General features: G+C 34.2%; 2 protein-coding genes across 2 annotated transcripts; one reads left to right on the top strand and one right to left on the bottom strand.

The window, feature by feature from the left end:
* Positions 1–903: 903 nt before the first annotated feature.
* On the bottom strand, positions 904–10031 carry LOTGIDRAFT_166349 (hypothetical protein; the record flags this gene model as incomplete). Its single annotated transcript, XM_009063399.1, has 3 exons — positions 904–1138; positions 1537–1740; positions 10012–10031. The coding sequence occupies 3 exons, from the start codon at positions 10029–10031 to the stop codon at positions 904–906; spliced, it is 459 nt and encodes a 152-aa protein (XP_009061647.1).
* A 4552-nt stretch (positions 10032–14583) lies between these two features.
* On the top strand, positions 14584–15639 carry LOTGIDRAFT_166348 (hypothetical protein; the record flags this gene model as incomplete). Its single annotated transcript, XM_009063398.1, has 3 exons — positions 14584–14663; positions 14878–15162; positions 15447–15639. The coding sequence occupies 3 exons, from the start codon at positions 14584–14586 to the stop codon at positions 15637–15639; spliced, it is 558 nt and encodes a 185-aa protein (XP_009061646.1).
* Between the last annotated feature and the right edge of the window lie 11829 nt (positions 15640–27468).

The following is a 27468-nucleotide window of genomic DNA, read 5'->3' as shown; positions in this document are numbered from 1 at the left end:
ATAAAAAATAACACATCTTTCATTTGCCGTTTTTCCTAAATTCTATTTGGTCCCTTCATTGAAATTAGTCAAACAATTATGGACTATAACTTCATATGAATAAAACAGAAATGATTAATGTACAATGTAATGGAGCTAGAAACTTATACCGTGAATTGAGATGGATACAAGAAAATGGACATGAGTAGAAATTGATGTTCATAGTTTTGAGTATTCGATGATTTAATATTTTATTTATACTGAATCAGAAAAATATGATAAGAGATATTTATTCAGATAACTCCGATCATTCTAAATAAATTTATAAAAACATCCTGTTCTTCAAAAGATTCCTGTTTATTATGAGCGCTGGATAAAAACTATTTCTACCAAAAGGTGACAAAGTTACATATCTCGGATGGGACTATTGAATATACCGAGCTATTTTCTATTTTGTCATTGCTCATTTTTGCTTAAAATATTGAATTGACCATCCTATAAAGTTCAGCTCAGTTTCGGCTGTCTATATCAGTTTCTAGAATTAACTTCCGACGACCGGATCTCCTATAGCCTAATCTAGCAAAAATGTACCACGCCAATTAAGAATGTCGCTATTTCCAGGGCGTTATTACTATTCTCGCTCAATGCCATTAGTTCATAATTTTGCCGATAATATGAAACGATAAAGTCAATAACGACAGGCAAGTGACAACAAGGACTGTTTGTTGGATTGCTGCTTAACCAGACGTCGAATTTTGATTGTAAAAAGTGATACAGATATCTAAATTAGGGTCTTTCAACTTTTAAAGTTAATATTTAAACGATTAATCTCCCTTTAAGAGACAGTCCGTGGTCGTATATTCCATTCATAAAATCTTAATAAAACTATATTTACATTTCAACAAAAGTATATATCAACAATTTTTATGCCTTATTATTAAAGAATTTCACTCTAGTCATAAGACTAATAAATTTAGGTAAATCAATGGTTTTGTCAGGTCCTGCGGTAGATTTGATTAACATTTCTATATCATTTTCTTCTAAATGTCGTCCATCTCTGGCCTTTAACCCTTTCATGGTGTCAAAACATTTAACTATGTCTATAGTACCACTGTGGTCTTTCTCTAATGAATTGAATAAATTGATTGTGTCTTTAGCACTGAAACGAAAATGTTAAAAAGTTCAGTAACGATATTATGGAAGACATTAGTGACCATTTTGAAACAAAGCCCAAGTTGCCTGGACAATATACATGTATGTATATTTGACATTGCTGGGTCTTTCAGGAACCTTTTGGGTATCATTATTGAAGAAAATTTTAATCTAGAAGCACCATATGGAAGCGTTTAGCGGCCAATATTATAAAACGTATAAACTTTTATATGGTGGCATAACTTGGCCATTATTCTGAGATAGATATCATGCTGTTACGTTTAATCCAACTTACGTGAAGCCTGTTGAGCTGCGAAATCTCAAAAGCTATACGCACATGGTAGGGTATTGTCGTACATGTTTTAATTGCAAATTTGAAAATAAGTAAAGACATATAATACTCACTCTTTTCCCATACAAGTATAAAACTGTTGAAATTCCCATAAACTAAACTCGTTATTTTTATCTTTATCAAAAACGTCGAACATAACATCGGCTTCTTCTTGTGTTAGGTTGAATTCGTCTTCTAAAAGTTTGGTAGCATCGTGTCGTTTTAGTCTCCTCACAAAATTCTTGGTGTATTTATCAAACATAGTTTGGATTTCGGGCCTGAAAATATATTGAATGTATAGATAATTACACAAAAGACAAGGCATCGTGATTTAATTTAGATTGTTCGTAAACCCATATATATATCATCTCTGCATTAGTGATTTCAAGAGTGTATTGCAACCAAATTAGTTTATAAGTCATTATCTGGGTTCTTTTCTCGGTCGGCATTGGAAAGTCTGGTAAGTCACCTTCCCGTCGACCAAGCTGTAAATGGAAACATCTATGACAGCATAATTGGCCAACGACCTGATGGAAGAAAGGATCCTTGTGAACCTAAGTTGATATCCTTATAAAAAAAAAGGCTGTTTCTTTATCTTTCTTTTAAGTCCAAAACAATGGCATGTCCTTCCAAAATAAAATAAAACAATGGGTATTTGATTTGTCAAACTTTCGCAACCTATACCATAACCTACATGAAAGGGCAAGAGAAAAAATGAAAACGATTATTCAACTTAAAAAGCCGTTTATTAGAGCCAGTAGTTTGTATGATGATAATTATATGTAGGGTGGAACAAAGAAAATTTCAAACGTGAGAAAATACATTAAACTATTTCAATATATAAAATCCTCTTTCATGTTTATAATAGTCTGTATAACCTAGTACTTTTTTTTATTTCCTGATGAGATATTTTAAGTGCAGTTTGTGACAAATATTAGCGTAATATGTAGTACATAGAGTATGAATTCTAGTTTAAAAAATGTTATTCTAGATTCATTCACACTTGAGGACAGAAAGTGTCTTGCTAATTCCCCTCCCAACACCCCCCCCCCCCCTCTTCTCTCCTTATCAGTGAATAGATGGGATAGATATTGAATAGTTTCGAACATGTTGAATAGAAGAGACGAGGATAAACCACACCTCTAGTCACAAAACTTCGATATATAGTACGGAATATTGGTGATCACATATTAAATGAAATGCCTCAGAAACATCTTATACAACTCTTCGCTTAGGATTATCAAGATATTCTTCTGCAAAAGTGCACTTCACTAGAAGTAAATACTTACAATTTCATTAAGTTGTATTTGACAACCCGATAATTATTGCGTATATAATTCAGATTAAAGCAGGCCTCCCCGCCTTGTATGTCAATATACACCTACTTTATGCATAAGTGTCATTTAATTTATCAACAGTGTACTTATGTTAAGAATTAAATTCAATGTCAGTATAACTTACAGTAGCATAGGCTGGGGTGAGAGAGGAGGTAGCTGGGTCCTGGGTTCGGAAGAAGAAAACACCCTTGAACTTTAGCATGCTCTCTTCATGTGACCTTTGCCAGTGCTTCTATAAGAGAGTACGTCTATCTTCTATAACACAAAAGAACCAAATACAAGTACCTCGCCGAAAAGTTTCGGCATCTCAGCTTATGTTTTCTTCATTAAAGGTTTTGAGCATTACCTGTCCCACTATTTTATAGCCTACGAGTTTTATCAATGCTTAGTGTGTAATATAAGTAAAATATTCACACACAAAAAAAAAAACGTTTTACTCGAATTCCTCTATTCAATTCTAAAACCCGTGATTAGAATCTTCTTATAGATTAACTTTCTTGATAAAACGAACTAGTGTGGTTTTATTAACCTATTTAGACAACTCGTACAAACTGTCACATTGTCAAAAACTATCTGCATGACATCTTCATATTGCATATTTCACAAGGAAAATAAAACTCAGTGAATGCACATCCTTGTTCTCATTCGTGTAACCAGCAGAGCACGACGACCCAGTTTATATTGTTGACGTAAATGGGTTGCTGTGAAATAGGTTTGCACATTAGACATAATGCAACTGGAGGACACAATCATCTGGACACAAGAGTTCTAGAAAACTGCTTCGTGGTTTCTTTGTGGGCAACCGTTAAGCATTGTAATGTGATAATTTCTGATTCTGACTGAAGGAAATGAAGACAAACATCGTACAAAAAGGAACGCCAGCATCATTCTGGGGGTGATAATTACTTTGAAGATAAAATATTTCTGGCGATTTCATTTCACATGCTGATCTACAATTGCTTGAGATTCTCATCCTGTCAACAGAAACGGCCATTGTCCAGAGCTCATTTCTGCTTGCGTGTTGGTCATGATATTGAGTCTGGTGTTTCCTATGATAGTTCATTGAGACTGATGATTCGTGCAATGGCATGAAAAGTGCTTTTTCCCACCTGTATTACTGACAAGGTGACCTGATGTTCGTTAACCATCCTACATATTTCTCAGAGGTTAATGCCCAAACATACAATCGTAGAGTAAAAATTGTTTGTGTGTACATATGAAGATGTTGACCTAAATCCAAGCTGACATTAAAATACACTCAACTAAATGTTAAATCTTTAACAAATCTCATTAAAATGTTCAGCCTTCAGGACATTTGAACAACACGTCCTACCCTTCTACTACCACAAGTTAGAGTGGACTTCAAGAATGTTTGCTACGAAACAGACGGGCTTCATGATCCCTTCTCTATATCCTTATCTCCTTCGATTCTGTATTCGAACTTCTCATCTGAGCATTAGTTAAAAACTGCAAATATCTGGCAAGCTGTAATTGACACCTCTTTTACAAGAGTAGAAATGGATTGTTTTAGATGCATGAGAGAATGCAAACTGTTTCATACCATCGGCTTTATTTGAATGTTACCTTGATTGCATACTGAATGAGTTTGTCTCTTCTGTTTCAAACACAATACGTTGCACTCGTTAAACTCCATTTCATTTCAATGTAAAGGATAAAGCATGTGAACAATTCATCTTCACACAAACACTATTAACTAGCAAGCTTGCACGTATACCAATTGTCCGATACAAATTACATCGTTCTTAATGAAAAAATTACTGAACGGTCCAGTGAGGTCAAATACATGTCAACTTAAATAAGACTTGACCATAGTCAATGAAAACTCACTCACAATCTAGGTAACAATTTGTTCACAACTCAACGACCCGAGGTAAATTCAATATAACACATATTCACACTTTTTAAAAGGTAGAATCAATTGTTTCGGATTGATAGAATAGCGCTCGAAACGACGACAATTCCAGTGAGATTGAATCAATTGCAGAGATTAATTCGTCACTGATTACCAAATCACTGTGGACAATCACAAACTGGACTCCTAGTTTATCCTAGGCGTACCTATAACATATCTTCGGTAATTTGCGAAACGTAGTTCATCTAAACTATAGTAAACGGAACTTCTCTTTCATATATGCTGAAATTAAATAGTTTTTGGACGATGCCTTGATCCTTAGCCACTGTTAACTCTTCACTCAAAAGCCTCCATTGAGTCGGCCGTAGGGTATAAGCAGCCTGTGTATAAAAGGTTGGGGTTTTCAAAAGTTTGGGAAGCAAGGATCTATAGGTAACAATGTGTTCACCAACCAGTATCATCTGTCTATTCAACCAAATAGATATTAATGTACTGTAATGTATGTTAACTGTAATTAAGTACCTTGTTTGAGTTTAGAATTGTGCTTAATATTGATTTTCTGAATCACTGGTAATTAAGTCAAAATTAACAAGGTAACAAATTGTTAACCTAGTTATCACTATATTATAGTCAGAACTATGCTTACAGTTTTAGTCGTTAGTAGGCCAATGTGTCCGATATTGAAATTGCTTCAAGGATGACCATAACCATAACAGAATACTACCCATTAGTCATTGACGAGTAACAGTGTTATACCTCGATAGTAGGACTATGCGTGTAAAATGCCAATTGTCTTCTGTCAAATGTTATATGGGCTGCTTATGACAATTCTTCACCAACGGTTTGCAAATTGAAAAAACGCTATCTTATTATAAATGGGGGCGTAATATACATTTGATTAGAGAATAAAAACAGTTAAATTAAACTTGGATTTGACAAATTGGCGAATTATCTCGTGACAGATTTGACAGTAAAGCAAGTGAAAGGTGATTGATAGGTTTGTAATAATTAGTTAGGGTGACTAAGATCACCTAGAGATAAACCCGATTAATATCTATATACGTACGGAGATATACCTGGATAATCAGCTATGTCCTGAAGGATAATGGGGTCATCCTAGTTTTTTTTAGGTCAATTCATACAACTGTCCATCAAAAATGTGGACAGTGGACTAATTAAGAGGGCATCTTATTATGTTGGACTATTTGCAATGATTGTCACTCACGTCGAAACATTTAGGAAAGTAGGGCGTAATGCTCCATTTAATTTCAAAATTCAGTTTCTCACGTAGATAGTCGAACTCATTCCTCCAAACAGTGACAGTCTACAGTCTAACTTAGGTTGGTGATGGGCTCAAAAATATCGCTCGTAGCTCTCACAGGACTTTCTGAATCAGCGCTACAACCTCAGGCTGCGAAAAGCAGTGTGTGAGCTCAATTTATGATCATATTGAGTGATGTCATGCTGCCCGAAGCCAAATATGCTCCTAGATGAATTTGCCGCATAAAAAACTGATTTTCACTGCAATTTGAAATAATCATTGTTATCTTCCATTATCATACCTCTATTAAATTGTTTAAATTACAATATAATCTTTTATCTTTGAATTTTACCATGAACACAGCACGCTCATACATTAGTCGTAACATCCACAGTTGGTTTACCTAGAGTACTTTATAATAACTAATTGCCTGAGACACTGAGTTCAAGATTCAATCAGATGACTGAAACCAGGCCGAATTTCAATATCTTTCAATAAATAAACCGAGTACAAACGATCCGAACGCAAAACGAAACCTGAAATCCAAAACAACATTTTGGCGAATATGAGTTTATGGTTATTTCTTATATAGTGAAAAAATAGAGACGAGTGTTTCTATTGAACCGTCAAGTATGTATTTTCAATATAATAATAATTGTAAGCCTTTGGACTTGTAGATAGAAATAAATTTGTTCCTCTTACTGAGTCATTCGAGTGAATAATCAGCATAATTTTAGACTCAATCATAACCTTCGCTTCTTCTAAATTTTCCTCAAAGATTTAGACGAATTGACCCACACTTTGTAATATTGTATTCTCGTAATTACGATACTTCGACCTTCCCCTATTTTACTTCCAAATAACCTGAATGATGTTGTTATTTCGACAATCTCTTCATGATCATCATGATTATTTTACTTCGACTTCCGTTTATGATGATTCTACTTCGACAATCTCTCATGAATATTATAGTTCGACCTTCTCGCTGTTATTTTTTTCACTATCAAATTGCCTGCGTGGTATTTCGATTACATTGTATATCCATGATTATGTCGACATGATCTTTCGGTTCGATTTCATATTCAATATGAACCAATGTAAATTAAGGAAACGGAGAATGAAAAGCGATAGAGTTTTACGTCCACATTTTCCACTATTTTAACGGGGCGTATTAAGGTTACGAAGACATGGAAACCACAACTGGATTAGTCATTTGTGTTCAATAGTACTTGAATTGAATATATTTATTCATAAAACTGCATTGATGAAATGAAAGAAATTGGCAAACCAGGATGTAAAAGTATTTACCGTTTACAATTTGCTTTTTTTTTTTTAAATTATTTAATCCTTTAGTGAACTCTTTGCTGGAGAAAAAACTCCTTCAGGAAGATTTCAAGTATTGTGGAGGCGTTGCTTCTAAACCTTCTTGAAAACACTGTTCGTTACATTCAATGAACACCATGTTCCCTTAACCTTTGTAGTTGTTTATCTTAGTAACAAAAACCGTAGTAAAGATTACAACTTGCCCCATCCCGCTGTTTACTTTCCATCTAACTAGGACTTGTTAACTTGCTAGTTTTTTTACAATCTAATTTAGCACTTTCAAACTACTTTGTGTATTCTAACAGTTTATGTCTATAGTAGACTAGAGAAATGTGACACTGAATAAAGAGAAAATCTTCACATATTTCCTCTTATCTTACCTAATTTTCGAAGTTTTGTCAGAAATTCAAGTGTTCTTAAGCAGCCCACGAAAATAATTGGTTGATAGTTGTTGATTTTATACAACCGACAAGATCCGAGATTTTGTACTAATTACAAAGGTACTCGTGTGACGGTTATCTGGATGTGTATCGTAGAGGTACTGCAGATACTATCATTTGTTCTTCATTTACCATAATCTATTCGTCAGACACTATGATCTATGCTCCAGATACTATGATCTGTTCTTCAGATACCATAATCTATTCGTCAGACACTATGATCTATGCTCTAGATACTATGATCTGTTCTTCAGATACTATGATCCGTTCTTCAGATACTATGATCTGTTCTTCAGATACAATGATCTGTTCTTCAGATACTATGATCTGTTCTTCAGAGACTATGATCTATTCTCCAGATACAATGATCTGTTCTTCAGATACTATGATCTGTTCTTCAGATACTATGATCCGTTCTTCAGATACTATGATCTGTTCTTCAGATACTATGAACTATTCTTCAGATACTATGATCTGTTCTTCAGATACTATGATCTGTTCTTCAGATACTATGATCTGTTCTTCAGATACTATGATCTGTTCTCCAGATACTATGATCCGTTCTCCAGATACTAAGATCTGTTCTTCAGAGACTATGATCTGTTCTTCAGATACTATGATCCGTTCTCCAGATACTATGATCTGTTCTTCAGATACTATGATCTGTTCTTCAGATACTATGATCCGTTCTCCAGATACTATGATCTGTTCTTCAGATACTATGATCCGTTCTCCAGATACTATGATCTGTTCTTCAGATACTATGATCCGTTCTCCAGATACTATGATCTGTTCTTCAGATACTATGATCCGTTCTCCAGATACTATGATCTGTTTTTCAGATACTATGATCCGTTCTTCAGATACTATGATCTGTTCTTCAGATACTATGATCTGTTCTTCAGATACTATGATCTGTTCTCCAGATACTATGATCTGTTTTTCAGATACTATGATCTGTTTTTCAGATACTATGATCCGTTCTTCAGATACTATGATCCGTTCTCCAGATACTATGATCTGTTCTTCAGATACTATGATCCGTTCTCCAGATACTATGATCTGTTTTTCAGATACTATGATCCGTTCTCCAGATACTATGATCTGTTCTTCAGATACTATGATCCGTTCTCCAGATACTATGATCTGTTCTTCAGATACTATGATCTGTTCTTCAGAGACTATGATTTATTCTTCAGATACTATTATCTATTCTAAAAATACTGTGGTCTTTAATCAAGATACCAAAATATAGTTCGAATAGCCTACATTTGACCGTTTAAACCGACATCGTAGGACCATTTCTGTCACCTATAATGGCCATTGTACCACTAGTATATAGGAAACATTGGGATAAGGTGAAACTATGAGATCAGTTTCAACTATTTTAGAAAATTATTTTAAATCCTGTATTTGAATAGTCCAAAAATAGCCAGATAAACATCTACTTTTTTTAATTTTTTCTCACATATTTCACATTTTTGTCATCAGTAGGATAAATATTGACAGTTTCAAATGATCAATGAATACTATATGACGTCATGTTTTATATTTGAATAAGCACATCTGAAGTTTCATTTATATAAATATAACTACATAATGCCGATATAACGATCGCTTAACAATAGTAAAAAAATATTGAGCGACTCTCTAAATATGTAGGAATTTCGTAGTTACATTTTAATAAGGAAACTTCAAATACATGTACATATCTTGATCACGGTAAGGATATCTTTGGAGTTTTTAGTCCGATTTTCCTGTGTCAGTGATGCAGTAAGGGTTGACAGTTGAAAATGAAAACAATTGGTCGTAAGCGAATCCTCATGCAAAATGTTTCTCATTGTACATTGACTAATCCAACATGGAGTAGTGGGACGTAAAAATCAATTTCATTAACAATATTTTAAAAAAACATCGTTTATAAAAGTGATATAGTGTTTACTTTATTCTGTAGCAAAATATGTTCCTCAAAGAAACAATCATTTTTTACAAGGAAAGCAACTTAGGTTCATGAGTATGCAGACCTTAAAGAGACATGTTACCGTAATATTACTGAATTTTTATACCCTAAACTCGTCACACGACTGAATGGATAAGTAGATTAAAATATTCATATTTATCATTTAGACACAGAATGACATTCGACTCTAGTCAATATTACAATGGTGTCCTCACATCTATGTTTGCTCTGAATTACTTCACAATACAGGTTGAGTATTGTGTCCCTACTGTGAAACTGTATTGAGATTCAGTGATTGAAACAGGTTTAAAAGAAGATAAAAATATTATCAGAAGGATGAAAATATGTGACTTACGCTATTTTTCTGTTCGCCATATTGTATAAGTATTTAATAAAATCCAATAGATGTTAATCCACACAGGTTTTCTAGTAAAATGTCACTTAAACTTGTCGTCAGCTATTTATACGTTTTCCAATAATTTTTTGTCGTCTGCTTCAAGTACAGGATTATCCAGTTGTCTTTTATCCTATGACGTCGTCGTCACTTGTAAAAAGTAGGCTATGATTTTAACTTTCTATTTCACGAATATTAATATAAATATTTTCCACGCTTGGATGATTCGTTTTAATCAAATGCCACTTTCACAAAATATCGAGATATAAATAGTAGCTCGTTGATTGTATGCGTTAACCGCACCTAATTTGCATAATGTCAATGTTGTCGTGCAATGGTTGACGATGAATTGTAGGCGAAGGGACAATCGACGTGAAATTTGAATGAATCAGTGAAAATATTTGCTGTGTAGAATGTCATCAATTGTTACATAGACCAGCCTATTTACGATTATAACTTTAAAAGGAAATCTAATGTCGTTTATGACCAGCCCTCTACGCCACGTGACAATCTTTTCCACGTGGTTTCAACTGTATAAAGTTTGGTTGATTCTAGAAGAATACGATATGGTAATAAATGGGCTACATCATTCAATTATTTGATGGAAAAGGTTAACAAAATGATTATGCAGTTACATAGCGTAAGTAAAAACGTCAAATGATTTGCCTGCATACACATATTGCCCAACCGAGTTTTCCCGCCTACTTCAGCTGACAACTGCAAGAATAGCTATCAGAGGCTGGAATAGAGGCAGATGTTTCAGAATATAGTAATGGGAAAAAAGACAACGCTAAAGCAGCTGTATTCAATATGCACTGTCCAAACTACTTCCGGTTCCACCTTTTCTGATGTACGTAGTAAAAAGTAGGTTCTGAAAGGCAAATGATATTTCAATAAAGAAAAGCTTCTTCACACCAATTCCAATACTGACGTATGGGGTAGCCCTGACTTCTTCTAACCGAGTATATGTCGTGTCATATCAATTGTGGTAGTGGAAGGAATACGAGATAGTTTTTTTAAAAAAAAAATGATAACTGAGCGCTATACTGAACTCGAGACTTGATTCAGCGTCGCCCACAAGTATGCTCGATATGCAAACCACAACAGTTTGAAGTGTGGCGATGTTCATATATTGAGGTATTTCCTGAATAGACCATTCATTGATTGAATAATGAAATAATTCGAGTACAGTGACTAGTGGAGAGGATATTAAATATCAACTGGAGGAAATAATAAAGATGTTATCAGTCCATCCTTGATAACATTGTCAATTACTGACGTTCAACTCTGGTGGAAATACGTGCAACCGATGATAAACAAGAGTCGTGGGTTGTTACTACCACATGCTTGCTTTTGGTAAAGGAAACACATAATAATAAAGTTCAGAGCAGAGATTTTGGAACTGTTTCCCCAATCTAAACCAGGGTTCAATTGAGATTCATAATTTTAAAAATGGTTTAGAATGTGAAATATTCGATCACTAAAAAGATTTGTTTTTTAAATGGGAGAGATTGTCAAGCAGAGAGGAATGAAGTAGGGGTAGTGGGGATGGGAAAGGGTTTGAGATATGGGGAAGTATTGGTAGAGAGAGATATGGCACTGGACCACAGAAGAAGAAGAAAGGGGTCTATGGTCAGTTCACCAAATTTAAAATAAACTAGATTTGGATTTTGAATATTTTCATAAGCAGCTTCAGTGGTCCAATTAAATTGAAGAGAATTACTTCCCTTGAAGTAAAACGTATATAGTATGTTACTACATGTAATTTATTGAATTTTTACTTCGCATTTTATAAAAATTCGGTAGCAATCAAAAATTGCCGGTTGAAATTCCAGATTGATGTCACCTTAGACGTCTAAGATCATATCGTAATTTTTTTAATATCTCTATGTATGGCAATTATAATTTTCATCTCATTTCTTTCTGAGCTCAGTTTAATTGTATTATATTTTGGAACCAGCGTACAAGTGGAATTCCCAATTTAAAGTCTAGAAAAATTTGCTTAAATATGTTAAATTCGACACAACGCCCTGTGCAATTAACTGTACTAAGCGACTTTGTAAACATGAATTATGAATAAGTATGTAAGAACGGTGTAAGTTATAAGTAAATAAAACAATTAAATGTTATACATACTTAAATTACTGATTTCAGTGTGGTCTTTCAATACAGTTAATATTACTCCATTGTAATGTGTATTACAATTCACTATTCATATAAACGACCTCCTTTGCACAGTAACTGGTAGTGCTATTATTCCATTCAGGATGACCGAAAATGGCATGAGAGACACATTAGATTGCCAATTTGCATCAGGTCGTTATATTAGTCGTTCAATTCTTAACCAGCAATCCTGTATCTTAGTCAAAATCCCACATTATCACCATGAGGGGGCTGAATTGAATTATAGATTCAAACTCAATGCACTTAACATGAGGCTAATATTTATTTATCCCATGCTTTTTTAAAGTCATTACTCTAGGTCACCGCTATCGTGCCCAGTTTGTTATGCTCTTTGATGAGATTGGGATAGTTTTCTCTTGCAATCGACAAATACACTAATATTATCAATGATTTTATTGTAATGAAACAGAAAACAAGATACAAGAAATTTGAAAATAAACATGGAATATCATTGAAATATAGGAATAAAACAGTACATTGTTACAAAGTCGTTTCAGATCAGATATATTGGGACTACTGTATTGCTAGGGTTACATTAGATACAAATGTACGTTTTACAAAAGGTTTTATCTAGAAGGTTTATCTTGCTTCACCATTTCTGCTTGGTGTGGATACATTTTTAAACGATTTGTCAGATTCTAAAGTATCGAGAGTATCTTTTAAAGGCAGTTGTTTAAGGTATGAAGGAGCAAGGAACAAAACTAAATAGTGGAAATTTACAGACTCATCATTTTTCCAACTTACTTTCGTAGAAAATATAAACAGAAGAGAACAGAGATCAAAAACCAAACAATGCAATATAAAAATAACAGAAAGCAGTGAGCAGATTTTATATGAAAATATAATGTATTTGTATAAAATATGAGCGATTAGCGTATTCAAAAGCATCACAAAACAAAACGGTCAAATAACTAAAATATAAAGCGCATTCCTATTTTTTTTCATTTGGTAGAGGAAAAAGGCGTACTGGGTTGGGGCCTAGGCTATTTCAGATTGAAATTATCAAGTGCTTGCGTTGGTATTAAATAAACTATTGCACTATATCTTGCATTATAATTCAAAAACAGAAAATCGAAGAGGCGAAAAATTCCAAACTTCGATTCTTAATAGTGCCTGGTAAATTTACTGAAAACCATGGTAAGCTAGTAGGAACTGAGGGTTTATGTATCGGTAGCTGTTGAATAGCATGGATATAATAAAATTACCTGTCATACAAAAATCAAAATTGAATCCTTAAAGTTTGAATATTTACATGGATAAATAAATTACAAAAGTAAAAAATATTTACAGAAAAAATTCAACCCAGTTTAGAAAGAGTTATTTCCCTTCTATCTATAAACGCACTGATGGAAAGTCAGAAAACCAACGTTGCATGATTTATTATTTCTGTAATCAGATTGTCTATGTCAATTGAAAACGCATAGGTCCAATGTCAATTTTCTATGGTTTTCTTAGTGCCATAATTCAGATCCTGATATTGAAAAGTGTTTCGGATGTTTTGTCACAGAAGGTTGTAGAGTTGTTTGCAGTTCACTGAAGGTTTTTGCGGATATGACGGTCTTTAAAACATTCAATTAAGAATCGTTATCCGAGTTGTTGTTTTTTTATTTAAACTTTCAATTTCAAGCCTTTCTTTGGTGCTGGGGTTTTATATAACTTGAGCCGATGTAATAAATTGGTGAAATTCCCCAAATCGATGACACCATTTTCCACACCCATGGTTTTCATGAAAAATTCAATTTCGATATCCTCTAAGCATCTTCCTGTGGCTGTTTTCAATGTTTTCAAAGCCTTAACAGCTTCCTCATACTCTAGCAGACCACTACCATCTGTATCCATATCTTGAAATTTCTGTACTATATCGTGAGCACTGTAAAGAGACAATGTTTGTTTCCATTAAAATCAAATTAGAAAGGTCAAGTCACTTTGTTTCTAAATTGCAATTATTCCATCGCAATATCCCAAATGTATATTTCTTTCAACAGCTTCTGGAGGGAGTTATTAATTCCCAAATCTTTGGATAATCATTTGTGCAAAAAGAAAACCTCCTGAAAGTTACATATGTCTAAAGTTTTTTCTTCTCTTTTTAATAAAATACCAATTAAATTTTATTTAGTACGAAACAAACGATAGAGCGCTCAGGGATCGAAAAACCAAATTATATAAATTATAACATCCGGTTTTTGCGAAGTGCTAATGGCGACGTCAATGCCTTTACAAAACAATGGCGTAACGTCATAAACTTCTCCATCAACTGCGCTGTAAAGCAGGGTATGGGTTGTCTTCAGGACAAAGTTTTTAATTTTTTGGAAAAATATCACAAGTTTACTAATAACTGGAAGATAGAAAATGGGAAAACAGAAGAATGGTAAAAAGGAACGTCGAGAGAGTCTGGGATTGGGCGAGCTAACGAGAAGTGGCAAATCAAAGTAGGCTAAGACATTTTCATTTTAAAATATTGCAGAGTTTTTAAGGATGTTTGGTTATTATTCCAATCGCCATCTTCCGTGCAAGTTATGTAAAGAGTTCATTGATTGGTCAAAAAAAGACTCATTTGGTAATCCTATGTGTTTTTCTTAAAGCTGAATCTGGGTCGAACCTGATAGTTCTGTGGTAGATTATAATTGTTAATTATTCTTATAGAGTCGAAGAAGAAAGAGAGCTGTTGAAATTACAACAGGAGGGGATCTTGTATCTAGATGATATACGGATTGGAGAATCAGGGTTCTCTTATAACATAATGAATGAAGATAGATCTCGACGTAAAAGTCGTACACAGATTCCGGAACGGATGAGACCATTTAGCACTAAGACAAAGCGACCATGGCTTTGTCAAAATCCAATGAAATTATCTAACCCCAAACCGCAAGATTTTCTACTAGGATTGGAGCCTCTGGGTAGATTTTACCAGAGGCGTTTACTCGAAAGGTATGAGTTGCTTTAAAGACCGAAGACCTTGAAAATTGAAAATCCTGCACCATTTTAACGACCAAAGTCAATGAGTTATTTGTGTTCTGGTAAAAAGTTAATTAGCCTATATCATTCAGTCCCTATTTTTTCTGGAAATAGCTGCGACCTCACCGAAGACAGGCGAACTCAGATGTCAGAGACTAAAGTCCATACACTCTGAAAATTGACCGGGTCTTAAGGTTTTGCTGTATATTTCCCATGCGGAGAAAAGTGTTACTTTATTTTCTAATTTCTGATTTTAGGAAAGTAACTGACCAAGAATGGCTTCAACTGAAAAGGGCAGAATCTCGGATGATGAGAGAGGAAACCAGGGAAAGAACTTACAAAGATAAAAAGGCAAAAGAAACTGTCAAGAAACCTAAAATTAATAGAGAACTCTGCGTGGATTTGACTCAGCGCCATTCAAAAGATGAAGATAAAGATCAATTGTATTAAAAATAAAATATTGAAATCTTACAGCGTTTTAAATATCGTATTGAATTTATGGGCACCAGTGAGTATAAAATTGTGCTTTCCCAACTTACAAATTAATCTCAACATGTTATTATTCATTTTATAAAGCTCAGTTTTAGCTATCTGTGAAATGAACATCGGAAGTCACAAACGTCTCGAGAAAGAGCCACGCTCGTAGGTAAGAGGTCGTTTCAGATAAAGTGGTAATCGTTCTTTGAGAGACATTTCTAAACCTCAAGACTTAAATAAAAATATGTAGTCTCACCTTTCTCCTGCACATTCATAAAACTTGTGGAATTCCCAGATACTCATTAAACCATTTTGATCTTTATCAAATGTTTCAAACATAACAATAGCTTGTGGTTGCTCGAGGTTAAATTCTTTCATTAACATGTCGACTGCTTCATCTTTGTGTAAAGTTCTGACTTTATCGTGTATATATCTATCAAAGATATCTGTGACTTGTTTTCTGAAAGAAGAATTAGCCTTATGATAGCTTTTTATGATATAATTGATCCAGTGCCAAATGTATAAATAGAAATCAATGTACCATTCATGGAAATCAATGTACCATCCATGAAAATCAATGTACCATCCATGAAAATCAATGTACCATCCATGGAAATCAATATACCATCCTTTGAAAGTTTTCAGCTGAGCCATCAATGTTCATCAATGGTAGCTGGAAATCATTGAATCATCAGCGGATATCATTGTACCATCCACAGATAGCTTTGAGCTGAGCCATCAATGTTCATTTCCATAAGTGGAAATCACTGAATCATCAGTGGAAATCATTCATATATGAAGAAAAATTCTACTTACGGAACTTTTCTTTGAAGAGCCATTTTATATGTTTATTTTGGAATTATTAGGTAATATGGAATCTGAAATAAAATGAAAGTATATTAGTGGTAGAAATATAGCTATAAACTGTTCAGGATGTGATCAATATTTCAAAAACCTTCCTATTCAGGCTTTTCTGAAGATAAATTCCTTGATTTGTACACGAATTAAGGTCCAAGATGTCTCGACTGTAAACTATCTCTTAATGGAAAGGTATATTCATGTAAGAAGTAAACATTGTCTTTCTGTACTATTAGAATCAGCTTATTTATAATCGTATTAACGTGTTACCATGGAAACTCGAAAACATGGTATCTAAATAAATCATACGTATAAACACCACAATATAACATGGTTTTCATCGGCATATAAACTTTATGTACAAAAACTTCAATAGTATAGAATTTCTTAAAATAAATCGTAAAATAAATTCTGTGATGACTATGGAACATTTTATCACATTCCTAAAGTGTCCATCACTACAATGATTTTGTTAACTCTCTGATTTTCTGTTTCCGTGAGCTATTCAAGATTTTTTGAGAATAAATCTTATACCATAGAATCGACTGTATCACATTTAAAATGAATAACAAGTCGGATGTTTTGGTTTTTTTTCTTTTGGTTGTCCGCGGTGTTTGCGGTTACCATGATGGTTATCGATAGTGGTATACGGTGGAGTTATTATATATAGATATATTGCTTTATTTCAAATAGGATTGATTTTTTTTACTTCTTATCCAGAAATCTATACCCAAAATTTTTTATTTTAGATTCATTATCCATCAAATATCTGAAACATTTCATGACCTGATAATATACGCATTAAGTAAATATTTGATACGGTTGCTCGACTTTATAGACACCATTCTGTGAGGTATCGTATTAAATAACAAAGTTACGCCCTTTAATATCTGGTTTTACCATTAATATAGGTAATAATAAACCTCATTCTGAAGAATTCGTGGTTATTTTCAGATTTAGTCCAGCCAAACTGTTATTAAGTCTTAAAAAAATAAACATTGCCAAGGTACATCAAAATGCCTGGTTCACAACTCTTTAGACCCGAGGATCCTCTTTTTCTATGTCAAGACGTCCCTGGTACCCCCTCTGTTAACAATAGGCAATATTTGAAAAATAGAACACATAGTGAAAAGATAATCCAAGCAAACTCTTTACAGATATAATCTTGTATTTCTAAATAAGGGCTGATAGGATAACTTCGATATCAAAATGAATTCACCCAATTGTTCTTATACACAGAAACCTTTCACAATCAATATAGGATTACGTAAGATTTTTAAAATCGACGAAATAAAAGGTAAATGTTTTAAGTAATGTAAAGATATCTCCTGTCTGTTATTGAAAGTAGGCCTATATCAATTGATTTATTACAGTTTTATATAAAATACAGGCTATATATCATCAGATATCATGTAATCCACCACGTATACATTTCTGATAACTCTTCTATAACTTAATAAGATAATACTTAACATAGTCTAATAGAACTAGCAGAAAAGTGATGCCAAAATTTCCTGATATCTCTTTTATCTTATAGACTGTCTAGTGACTAATTCCAGGGTGCTATGATCAAGAGCGTCAATAACTAAGAAATAAGAAGACTATATTACTTGGTATTTAAAAACTGAGACCTATATATCTTAGAAATTACAAAATTGTTTCCTAATTACAGAAAAGTGAATGATGAAGATCAGTTCAATAACAGCAAAATTCAAAATAATAACATCTTTGGAATTAAGGAAACTGTAGACAAATTCCAGGATGCCATGGCCAGATTGTCTGTCGAAGAACAAGAAGATGACAGCATATGTTCATTTTCCAAATCTTCCTGATACCTCTTGCTGGATACCTTTTGTTATTTCCAGAAAGCCATTATCAAATAGATCTTTATCTTTCACTCACTTTATAACACAAAATTTTGATGTTTTTTGTTTTCTTCCGTGTTCTATAAGATCATAACTGAACTAGCCTACAACTATCAGAGAAGACTAATAAAACTACACAAGCGAGATCTTACCTGAATTTTCCAACCAAAGTCAAAAATCTTCAAAACGAAAAGAATTTTAATCGATTAAGTAAGTTTTTGATATATATTCAAATATCGCATATCATCCTAAATATATCCCGAACTAACAGAACTCTGATATCTCTTACCTTTTAATAGAACTGGTCCGTATGAAATGTTTGTTCTTGGAACTTAATGCACGAATAATCTTAGAATGTTATGGCACAACTTGAGTTCTATCAAGTTTATATAGTGTACAGATAAAATTAGTTTTTGTGGAACACCCCTCCACATAATCAGGTGATATGAGTCAGGAACCATCTCGAAGACTTGCAGACAGTTAACCGATAGGTGTGCTATGAATCATTGATTCCATTGGGATAGGAGGGAATCCTCAATGTTCGAATTCCATAATAATGACGACATAAAAACTTGTGGTTTTAATTTAGAATCATCTTCATTCATTGGTAGATATTTCACAGACATGACGTCATGTAGCGATCTGTTGGTTTGTTTTTTACGTACACCGATATTTTGATTGGTGCCTATTTTAAAACCATGACGAAATATCAATTTTGATAAATTTGTTTATTAGGTAGCTTATATATTACTGATAAATATTTGAGATATTTTGGAGATGTTTTCATTGTTAAGGTGTTGTGGTTTTTGGTAGTAACTCAGCCAGTTGGCAAGGTACTATGACTAATGGTACCACATGCGTTTAATTATTAGATGAGTAGATTATAATACGCTCTAGTACCTATCTTATAATACGCCCACAGCCGTATGGAATGGTATTATAAGAGCTGGTAATACGTAACAAGCTGTTCACCAGTCTTTTGATTCCAACATTATAGGACCTCGTAATACTCTGAAATAAGTCTCTTTCACTACGGTCATCTTCATGGTAAAAAGTTGGTCCGAAAAACGAGACTGGGATTTAAAAATCGATTCTGTTTTCAAAAGTTCTGGTAACTTACATACGTATTGTTCGAAAAAACTGAAACCTTTCAAAAAATACGAAAATTTCATTATTCCTGATGTTTTCTTAAGCTTTACTCAGTTAGCGTATAAGAGTTTGAACCACAGGTAAGAACATAAATACCAGTTTAGTTCAATTAAGACTGAATTACGTTTCAATTCTACATTTCAAGAACAAGGATTTTAACTCTTCATGTTTTTCCTAACAGACGTCAGATTTTACATGTGATTATTCAATCAGAATAAAGGTTTGTAAAACAAATATTTTACTTACCGTTTAGCGTATTCCACTTTTAGCACCAAAATGTAGCCGGTATCTTCTGCACAGCAAACTGTAGAAGATGAGTTCAAACAGTAATTCTATATGTATAGTCTCGAATATCAAGCTTTTCTCTTTAACATGCTTTAAGTCCTTGAACAATCTTGATTATCCAGCCATTCGCAGGAACTTTTGACATATTATGTCTGATAAGATACATCTGTGCTTTTAAGAACTTTGACAGACAAATAGAAGTATTCTTTTCTTACCAATTATTCACTTTGAGTTCTCTTTTATTGTCGGAAAGCAAAAACAAAGGCCTTTGTGTCAGCGAGTTTCTGACTAGTCATATGGCTTGCGAGAAGCAAGTGTCTGAATAGTCAAAAAGTTATCAAGATGCTTGCAAAGAGTTTGTAAGTTTCTGACAAGTCTGTTGGCTATCGAGAGGCCTTTTCAGAGTCAAGAAAGTGTCTGACTAATCAAATAGCTATCGTGAGAGTCAGCAAGTGTCTGACTAATCAAATGGCTATCAAAAGGCTTGTTAAGAGTCAGCAAACGTGTCTGACTAGTATAAGAAGCTATCGTGAGGCTTTCAAGGTGTCAGCAAGTTTCTAACTAGTCCAATAGCTATGGTGAAGCTTTAAAAGATGTCGGCAACTATCTGACTAGTCAAATGGCTATCGACAGCTATTTGACTAGTCAGAAACTTGCCGACTCTTGACGATAGCTTTTTGACTGGTCAGAAACTTTCTTAAATCTACAATAAGACTCACTAGTTAGACACTTGCTGACTCTTTGCAAGCCTCACGATATCTATTTGACTAGTCATTAATTTATTAAAATCTTCAAGGTTCTGTGGAAGTTACAGATTGAATTCATTTTTGCCATAATCAGACAGCTAATTCGGTACACACCGTGTTATGGTGGTTACGATATTGATAACGAAGCCAATATTTAAAAGTTATTTTGGCATCCTACTACCGGCAAAACAACATCATCAATGATAAGTAATTAGATCACGGCTATTTAATCTATTTCGTAATACAGAAACTTATATCTTTAACTTACTAAGCAGCAGATTTTGCATTAATATTTATGGAAAAACTCAAGCTTAATGTTCTGTGGTAGATCTGAAATGCTGGCTAACGTGAAGTAGAGCGCGATAGTACCATCGAGGTGTTTTTCAATCCTGTATGCCCCCGTCAGTGATATATGCCCCATATCACTTTCAAATCGAAAAAGGACATAATGCAACTGTCATGGCAAATTTTACTAATGGCCCAAAACATGCCTTATTCTTCATTTGACAAATATAAAGCAGAAAAAATACTACTATTCTTTCCATGTTCCGCTATCTGAAATGTTTGCAACACATTACAGAAACGATGACCAACGAATGAGAATCACATTTCATATGCTTTTAAGAAAACCGAGAAAAATGTCCTATCTGATTGCAAGGTGTTTTTTTTTAACGGAAAATGAATGAAATCTAATAAGAAATTCTTTACAACAGGTGAAATACTGCAAAGAAAAAAAAATGCCAGAAACAGAATCCTTAAATCACTTTGAGAAGGAGTTATATTTTAACCTATAGACCTCTAATTTGACCTATGACCTCAATAGACAAAAGTTTCTTTCTGTACGAAATAGTTCATTGATAAGATTTGAATGGCACGTGCCTGTCAGTGGTAATTGGAACTAATAAACGATAAAGAGAACAACTAAAGAGAGTGTATACCCATTACCTACTAGGTTTATATCTTAAACGTTCTACCAAACGATCAGAGTCGTTAAAGCATATCTAGCTTGGATCCAAGTGTGCAAATTGTTATTGGCAAAGGCGGGCAACTTCATTTTTGTAAATATAAAGTTGTTTTCAAGACGTACATATTTTCCTATTTTATAAACTAGTAGTATGAAGATTGTCAGTCTAAACCGTAAAGGTATCAATTGCAAGAGCCATTTCATCAAACATGTATATCGGGTTCTGTTCCCTGAAATACCTGTAACCTTGACATGCAAAATTTGCGAAAATGCATGTCGGATCATTATATTCTCTTTAAAGCCCCCACTGTTATAAACAGATATGTTAAGTAGAATGAAATAGAGAGTAAGAAGGTGTAGTTAATTCAGTGCCAATCACTGACAGGTTTCTGTTATTTATTTTTCTACATTTTATCAGGAACACGTAATTCAAAATTCCTAGAAATTTTAGTTTGCTTGTTTGTTGAATATAGTGTACCGCTCTTCAGCCGATTTTAAAGAAGGAGAGAATGATGTTCTAGGATGGTCCATCCATTTTAATGGCGGTTAAGTAGAACTGAAAGAATCTAGGAACATCTGGATTTTCAGAAACTGCTATAATCTGTCTGCAATCTCGAAGAATCTAGTCAATCTCTGGAATTATCGTAGTTCAACAAAGAGAGCTTAAAGAGAAAGAAAAACCAAAGAACACCGTTTCATTTCAGACAATCCAAATTTCAAAAAATGAACAATTGATATGAAATTTATGTAAATAAGACACAAAGAATAAGTAAAAAGGTGTATTAAATAAACGACCTATATAGATTATAAATTATTTATACCATAAAATATGGTAGAACCATCTGATAAAGCAAGAAAACGTACAAACATACGCGCGGTAGTCGCGTTCATTTGTCTTCCAGGCTTGAGTATATATCAGTCAAGCCTTGCCTCCATTTGTTTTTAAATCCAGATCGGTAATCAGCATCAAATGTAAAATAAAGAGCAGTTAGATTACTTTACTACAATGAACAGTAATGTAGATGTTACACACCATGAGACGTACCGTGAAATAACGTTTATTGGGGTGAACCTTGCTGACAGGAAGGGAATTGGGTAAGGATTCCAAACGAAATCATGTTCTACCATCTAGCGAAAGTTGGATCTCGTCAACGAAATGTGCAGTAGGAATCTGCGATCGTGCCGTTGATCGCAGTCCCTACTTATCGGTCGAAATGCGACTGGTGCCACGGACGCCTTGAAACGCAAGTCGACTGGAACCCACCGGAGAATCATATCGTGATAAGCCTCTAATCATCAAAGTAGACAATCATCATTATTATTACGATTGATGTATATTCGAAGTTTTGCCAATCCTCCAGAATTTGGTTTAAATGTAAAGCGTCTGTTTCGTGTAAACATGACAATATAAACATCATCAAGAGTCACATGAATAATTATCGGAAAGAAAATCCACGTGAACGTAAATGGCAAATCTAACGAATAACCAGAACATAAAACTCTTTTAGATTGCTACCGTATCGACATTCAATGGTGTTCAATCCTTCCTTACTCTAATTTTAATCCAGTTAGTAAACCGAGACTTCCAGACATGATAGAACCATGATGTGTGAATCTGGCATAAACAATCCCAAATATAGATTCTCTCAATGATACCGAACGCGGAAAGGTCAAAGGTCACGTAGCTACCAGAACTGGCAAGCAGAACGATTCTAAAAATAGCTCCAATGTGCGTTTTAGAAGTGGAATCGAGTTTTCATGCAAGTTCGCTAAAAGAACAGGGCCAAATTCTAAGCAGGAATAAATTTCGATTATCGGTAAGTAAAGAAAAGTTTATAAGTTTGAGTGTTAAGGCTATGGCATATCCCATGTAAGATCAAGGACATAGTTTTGGCACCACGTAGAATTATTCTGGCACTTGCTTTCAGGAAGAATAATTGTCATAATGTTGAAAAAAAATATACCATCTAATCTAAACAGTCGTTACATATCATCACGTGAAGGCGCCATAATGGATTTTATACGATCTTAAGAAATTCTTCTGAAGTGAGTATTTGAAGAAATTTTGCAAATTTCCATTCTTTAGAAGATATATGTATTATAAGAAATGGAATGGAATGATGTATTTGATAGAGGTCGTGTATATTTTGAGATATTCAGGTTCCACACCTGAGGTAATTTCTACCATCTTGGAGAGCTATTTTTAGATCTGTAGTTGTGAAGTAATGGAATCATGAATGGGGAGTGTTTAACTGTCGGGGGTATAATGTTTATGTATTTCTCAATTAGATTTTAACTTTCTAAACTTCTGCTTGTCTCTTATCTTTCTCAAGTCAAAATATTTATATAAAACGAATTTGACATGTTCACTTACAATAAATCATATTATCTAGAGAAATTTAAGCTATAAATATTTGATCAACCAAATTTTTGTCAGCTGTATCATTTGACAGAATGCAAGTTCGTTTACAATACAAAAACAAAATGACAAATGGAATCTAAGTTTCCTGTTATCCCAAGAAAGAAGACATTATTGATCATATGAAGTCTTTACTTGGATTATAATTCTTCCTTTGATAATTGATTGTTAGCAAACCAGGTGTATGATTTTCAATTTTGAAATGATAATGGTCCCGAATTCTATTTTCGTCAACTATGTTTTCATTTCGAATCTCCGGGCATGTTCATCGGCATGGTTCCTCGAATTTTAATCTACTTCCCCTTTAAAGGTGGGTTATATTGCCCCAACGATTTAACTCGTCACGTAAGTCATGTTTAACTTATCTGCAACAAATAATCAAATGGATAATGGAATATAAAAGAAATCTAAGAGTATTTATTTGATGAAGAGTTGAGTTTTGAAACCAATGTATTTAGATAAGAGAACCTTGAAGCTATCAGATTGTGAGGTCTGTTAATTGTTAGACCTAACATCCGGTAATAAATAATTTATAAGTTTAGTTGAAATGAAACTCAAGATATAATACTCAGTGGCAATGTGTCAGAATATACCAAATCAATTCAATTTTTCGAAAATTTTCTTGAGGGAACCCTCTCCGACGCACCATCAGAGTTTCCGCATTTTGAATTCAGCCTCGACAGCTCTCCCTCCATTGAGTCAATCTGCCCCCTATTTATACCCCCAGTTTCCGGACGTTGGGGCCACCACTGATAATACTCACCTTTTGTCAGGATCAGTAGTGGAATTAGATTTTATAGAATCCCATGTTTCATGACGACCACTTACAGCAGTGATTCTTAATCTATTTAACCATTTAAACCCCAAGAGCTATCACGAGGACCTTTCACACCACAAAAATTTGTTTCATCCACATTTTCAACATGTGTTGATGTGAGGTGCTTTCTCGATTAAAAATAAATTCTTCTCCTACACCAGTTGGCCACACCCTTGACACCCTAGTCCCACATCCTAGGTGATGAAAACACCCTAGGTTAGGAACCAGGGACCTATTCTTTTTCATGACCAGGATTATAATTGTAGTGCCGAGAGTCTCCGATTCCAGTATTGAATCAATCAATTCCATGTAGTATTAAAGTGTTAATGATATAAAACCCAAGAAGTCATTTCAGTTACTGATAGTTTTTAATTGCCTAAATAGCTAAGTCTATAGTAACTGAATGAAGACACGAATATTTACATTCTCCTAGTTGTTAATTCTAGTGAGAATTGTCTTTGGAATTTATTTATTTATTTATTTTTTGATGTAGTAATCAAAGTAGAATGTGAAAAGTTTCCTTAATCTACAAGGCTAAAAGTGAAAGCTTCTATAATCTACAAGGCTAAAAGTGAAAGCTTCTTTAATGTGCAAAGTTGATAGCGTAAAGTAAAATAATGAGTAGAGTTAAATGAAGTAATTATAGAAATCATATGGTTACCATCTGTAGAAAGGTTAACTAAATAACACTATTAATACACTGTTTACTATTACATATTGATCTTGATTCTCTCGAGTACCTGTAGGATGAGCAAACGGTGAACTTGTTCTCTCGAGTACCTGTGGGATGAGCAAACGGTGAATTCGAATTCGAGAACCTGAGGGGCTGTTGCTTCTAGCATCACAGAAGTTTCTTTTTTCCATTATCCTTTTCTAGACCGTTATTTTGTTATGATGTTATCTCACTCGCTGTGCTGATGATACCATAATGTATATCTCGACCTTCTCAATGAATCAGACAATAGACAAAATTATTTACGTGGTGTATCACCACAAAGTAAATAATTGTGAAAAAGAATACCATATTGTTACAATTGGCAAAGATTATTGTGATATACAATGGTCATATTCCAGATGAGGTGCCAAACTTTGTAATATTTGAAACTGGTTTCAAAATATAAGTCATGGTAGGCCTACTCATGTTATCATTGGAATACAATCCACCCGTAACACACTTCAATTCCCTAATTCAATTTTACCATAGTGGTAGTGGCAGGTGTCACGTGCGAGGCAGATCATGGTTACTTTTTTCGAAACACCTGATGGCACTTCTCTTTGGAGGAGTCCACTTCTACACCACTTCTACTCTCGATTTTGATTATCGGAATTGTCCTGTTTGTACGGATTTTTTTTTATCAGATAACTTCATACTATACCTTCAATACAACTGGTCGCATGTTGTTTTTACAGGCTATTCTTTCACTATATAAATTGATAAAAAATTGAAAGTCGTGTGCCAAAGGCGACCTAGCCTCTTTTCTGGGAGAGGGTAAAAATGCCACTGTTTATTACCGATCATTGGTACTTGAGGTTTTTTTTCCATTGTTGAAATTGTTATTCTAACCGAAATATTGCAGTGAATTTTACCAATTACCAATATCTATGTTGTGTCTAGGTTCGAACGTATGTGACGCCGAAACAGTATGTAGGCTTCTGGTTGCTTGAATTGCACGAGGTCACATGACGTCATTCACTTTGTAGTAGGTCGGCGGGCTGACCGCCATTGTTGTAAGAATTTCATGTATAATAAATTTAAGTTTTAATCAACTATGCATCTTTATGGCCATCGCAAACACAACAAATTGGCGACGAGGATGAACCTGAAGAAGAATGGCTGGTAATTTAGTAGATTTGTTGCCTCCTCCTTCACCTTTTCTCGCTTCACCCGGCGATCCACCGATTCCGTATCAAAGATGGATAGAGGGTTTCAAGAATTATCTAATTGCTAATGCCTTAGACGGCGAAGATGTCTCCGATGACAGAAGAAAAGCAATATTGTTTCATTGTTTGGATGATGAAGGACAACGAATATTTAGAACTTTGGCCAACACAGATACGTACACAAATGCACTCGATTTGGAAAACGAAAGTCGGTCATTATGTCTCGAAATACATTTCAAGAAAGAGTTCAACGTCCAGGTGAGAAAATAATTGAATTTATTACTGCCTTGAATGAACTGGCTAAATACTGTGAATATGGTGATTTGACAGATGAAATCATCCGAAGACATTTTATTACGTTCACGTCTATGAAACGAATTAGGGAACGCTTGCTTCTAGAGCCAGACGATACTACTCTCGCTAGAGCAACTGAAATAGCCCAGTTGGTTGAAGATGCACATTTCCAGTGCAAAGCTATGACGAAAAATGGTCAAAAAGTCGAAAATTCGTCAACAACGTCAGAAGAAAACAAAGTCCAAGGTGTACGTAAGAAAAACTACGGTGCGCCATCGAGGCAAAGAACTCAAAGTCAAAACTACGGAAACAATTATGTGCCAAGACAAAAATCAAGTGTTGGTCAATATTTTCAAAACTATGATAGAAATCATTCCAATGCTGGAAATCAGCATTGTACTAATTGTGGATCATCATTGCACAGAGCTAATAGTAATAACTGTCCTGCAAGGGGAGAAACTTGTAATTCTTGTGGAAAATTTAATCATTTCGCTCGAGTTTGTCGTTCAACAAGACAATCACAT

Source organism: Lottia gigantea (genome assembly GCF_000327385.1).
Source record: "Lottia gigantea unplaced genomic scaffold LOTGIsca_57, whole genome shotgun sequence".
NCBI lineage: Eukaryota > Metazoa > Mollusca > Gastropoda > Lottiidae > Lottia > Lottia gigantea.
The sequence above is the reverse complement of the archived record's forward strand: the minus strand, read 5'-3'. Positions and strand labels throughout refer to the sequence as shown.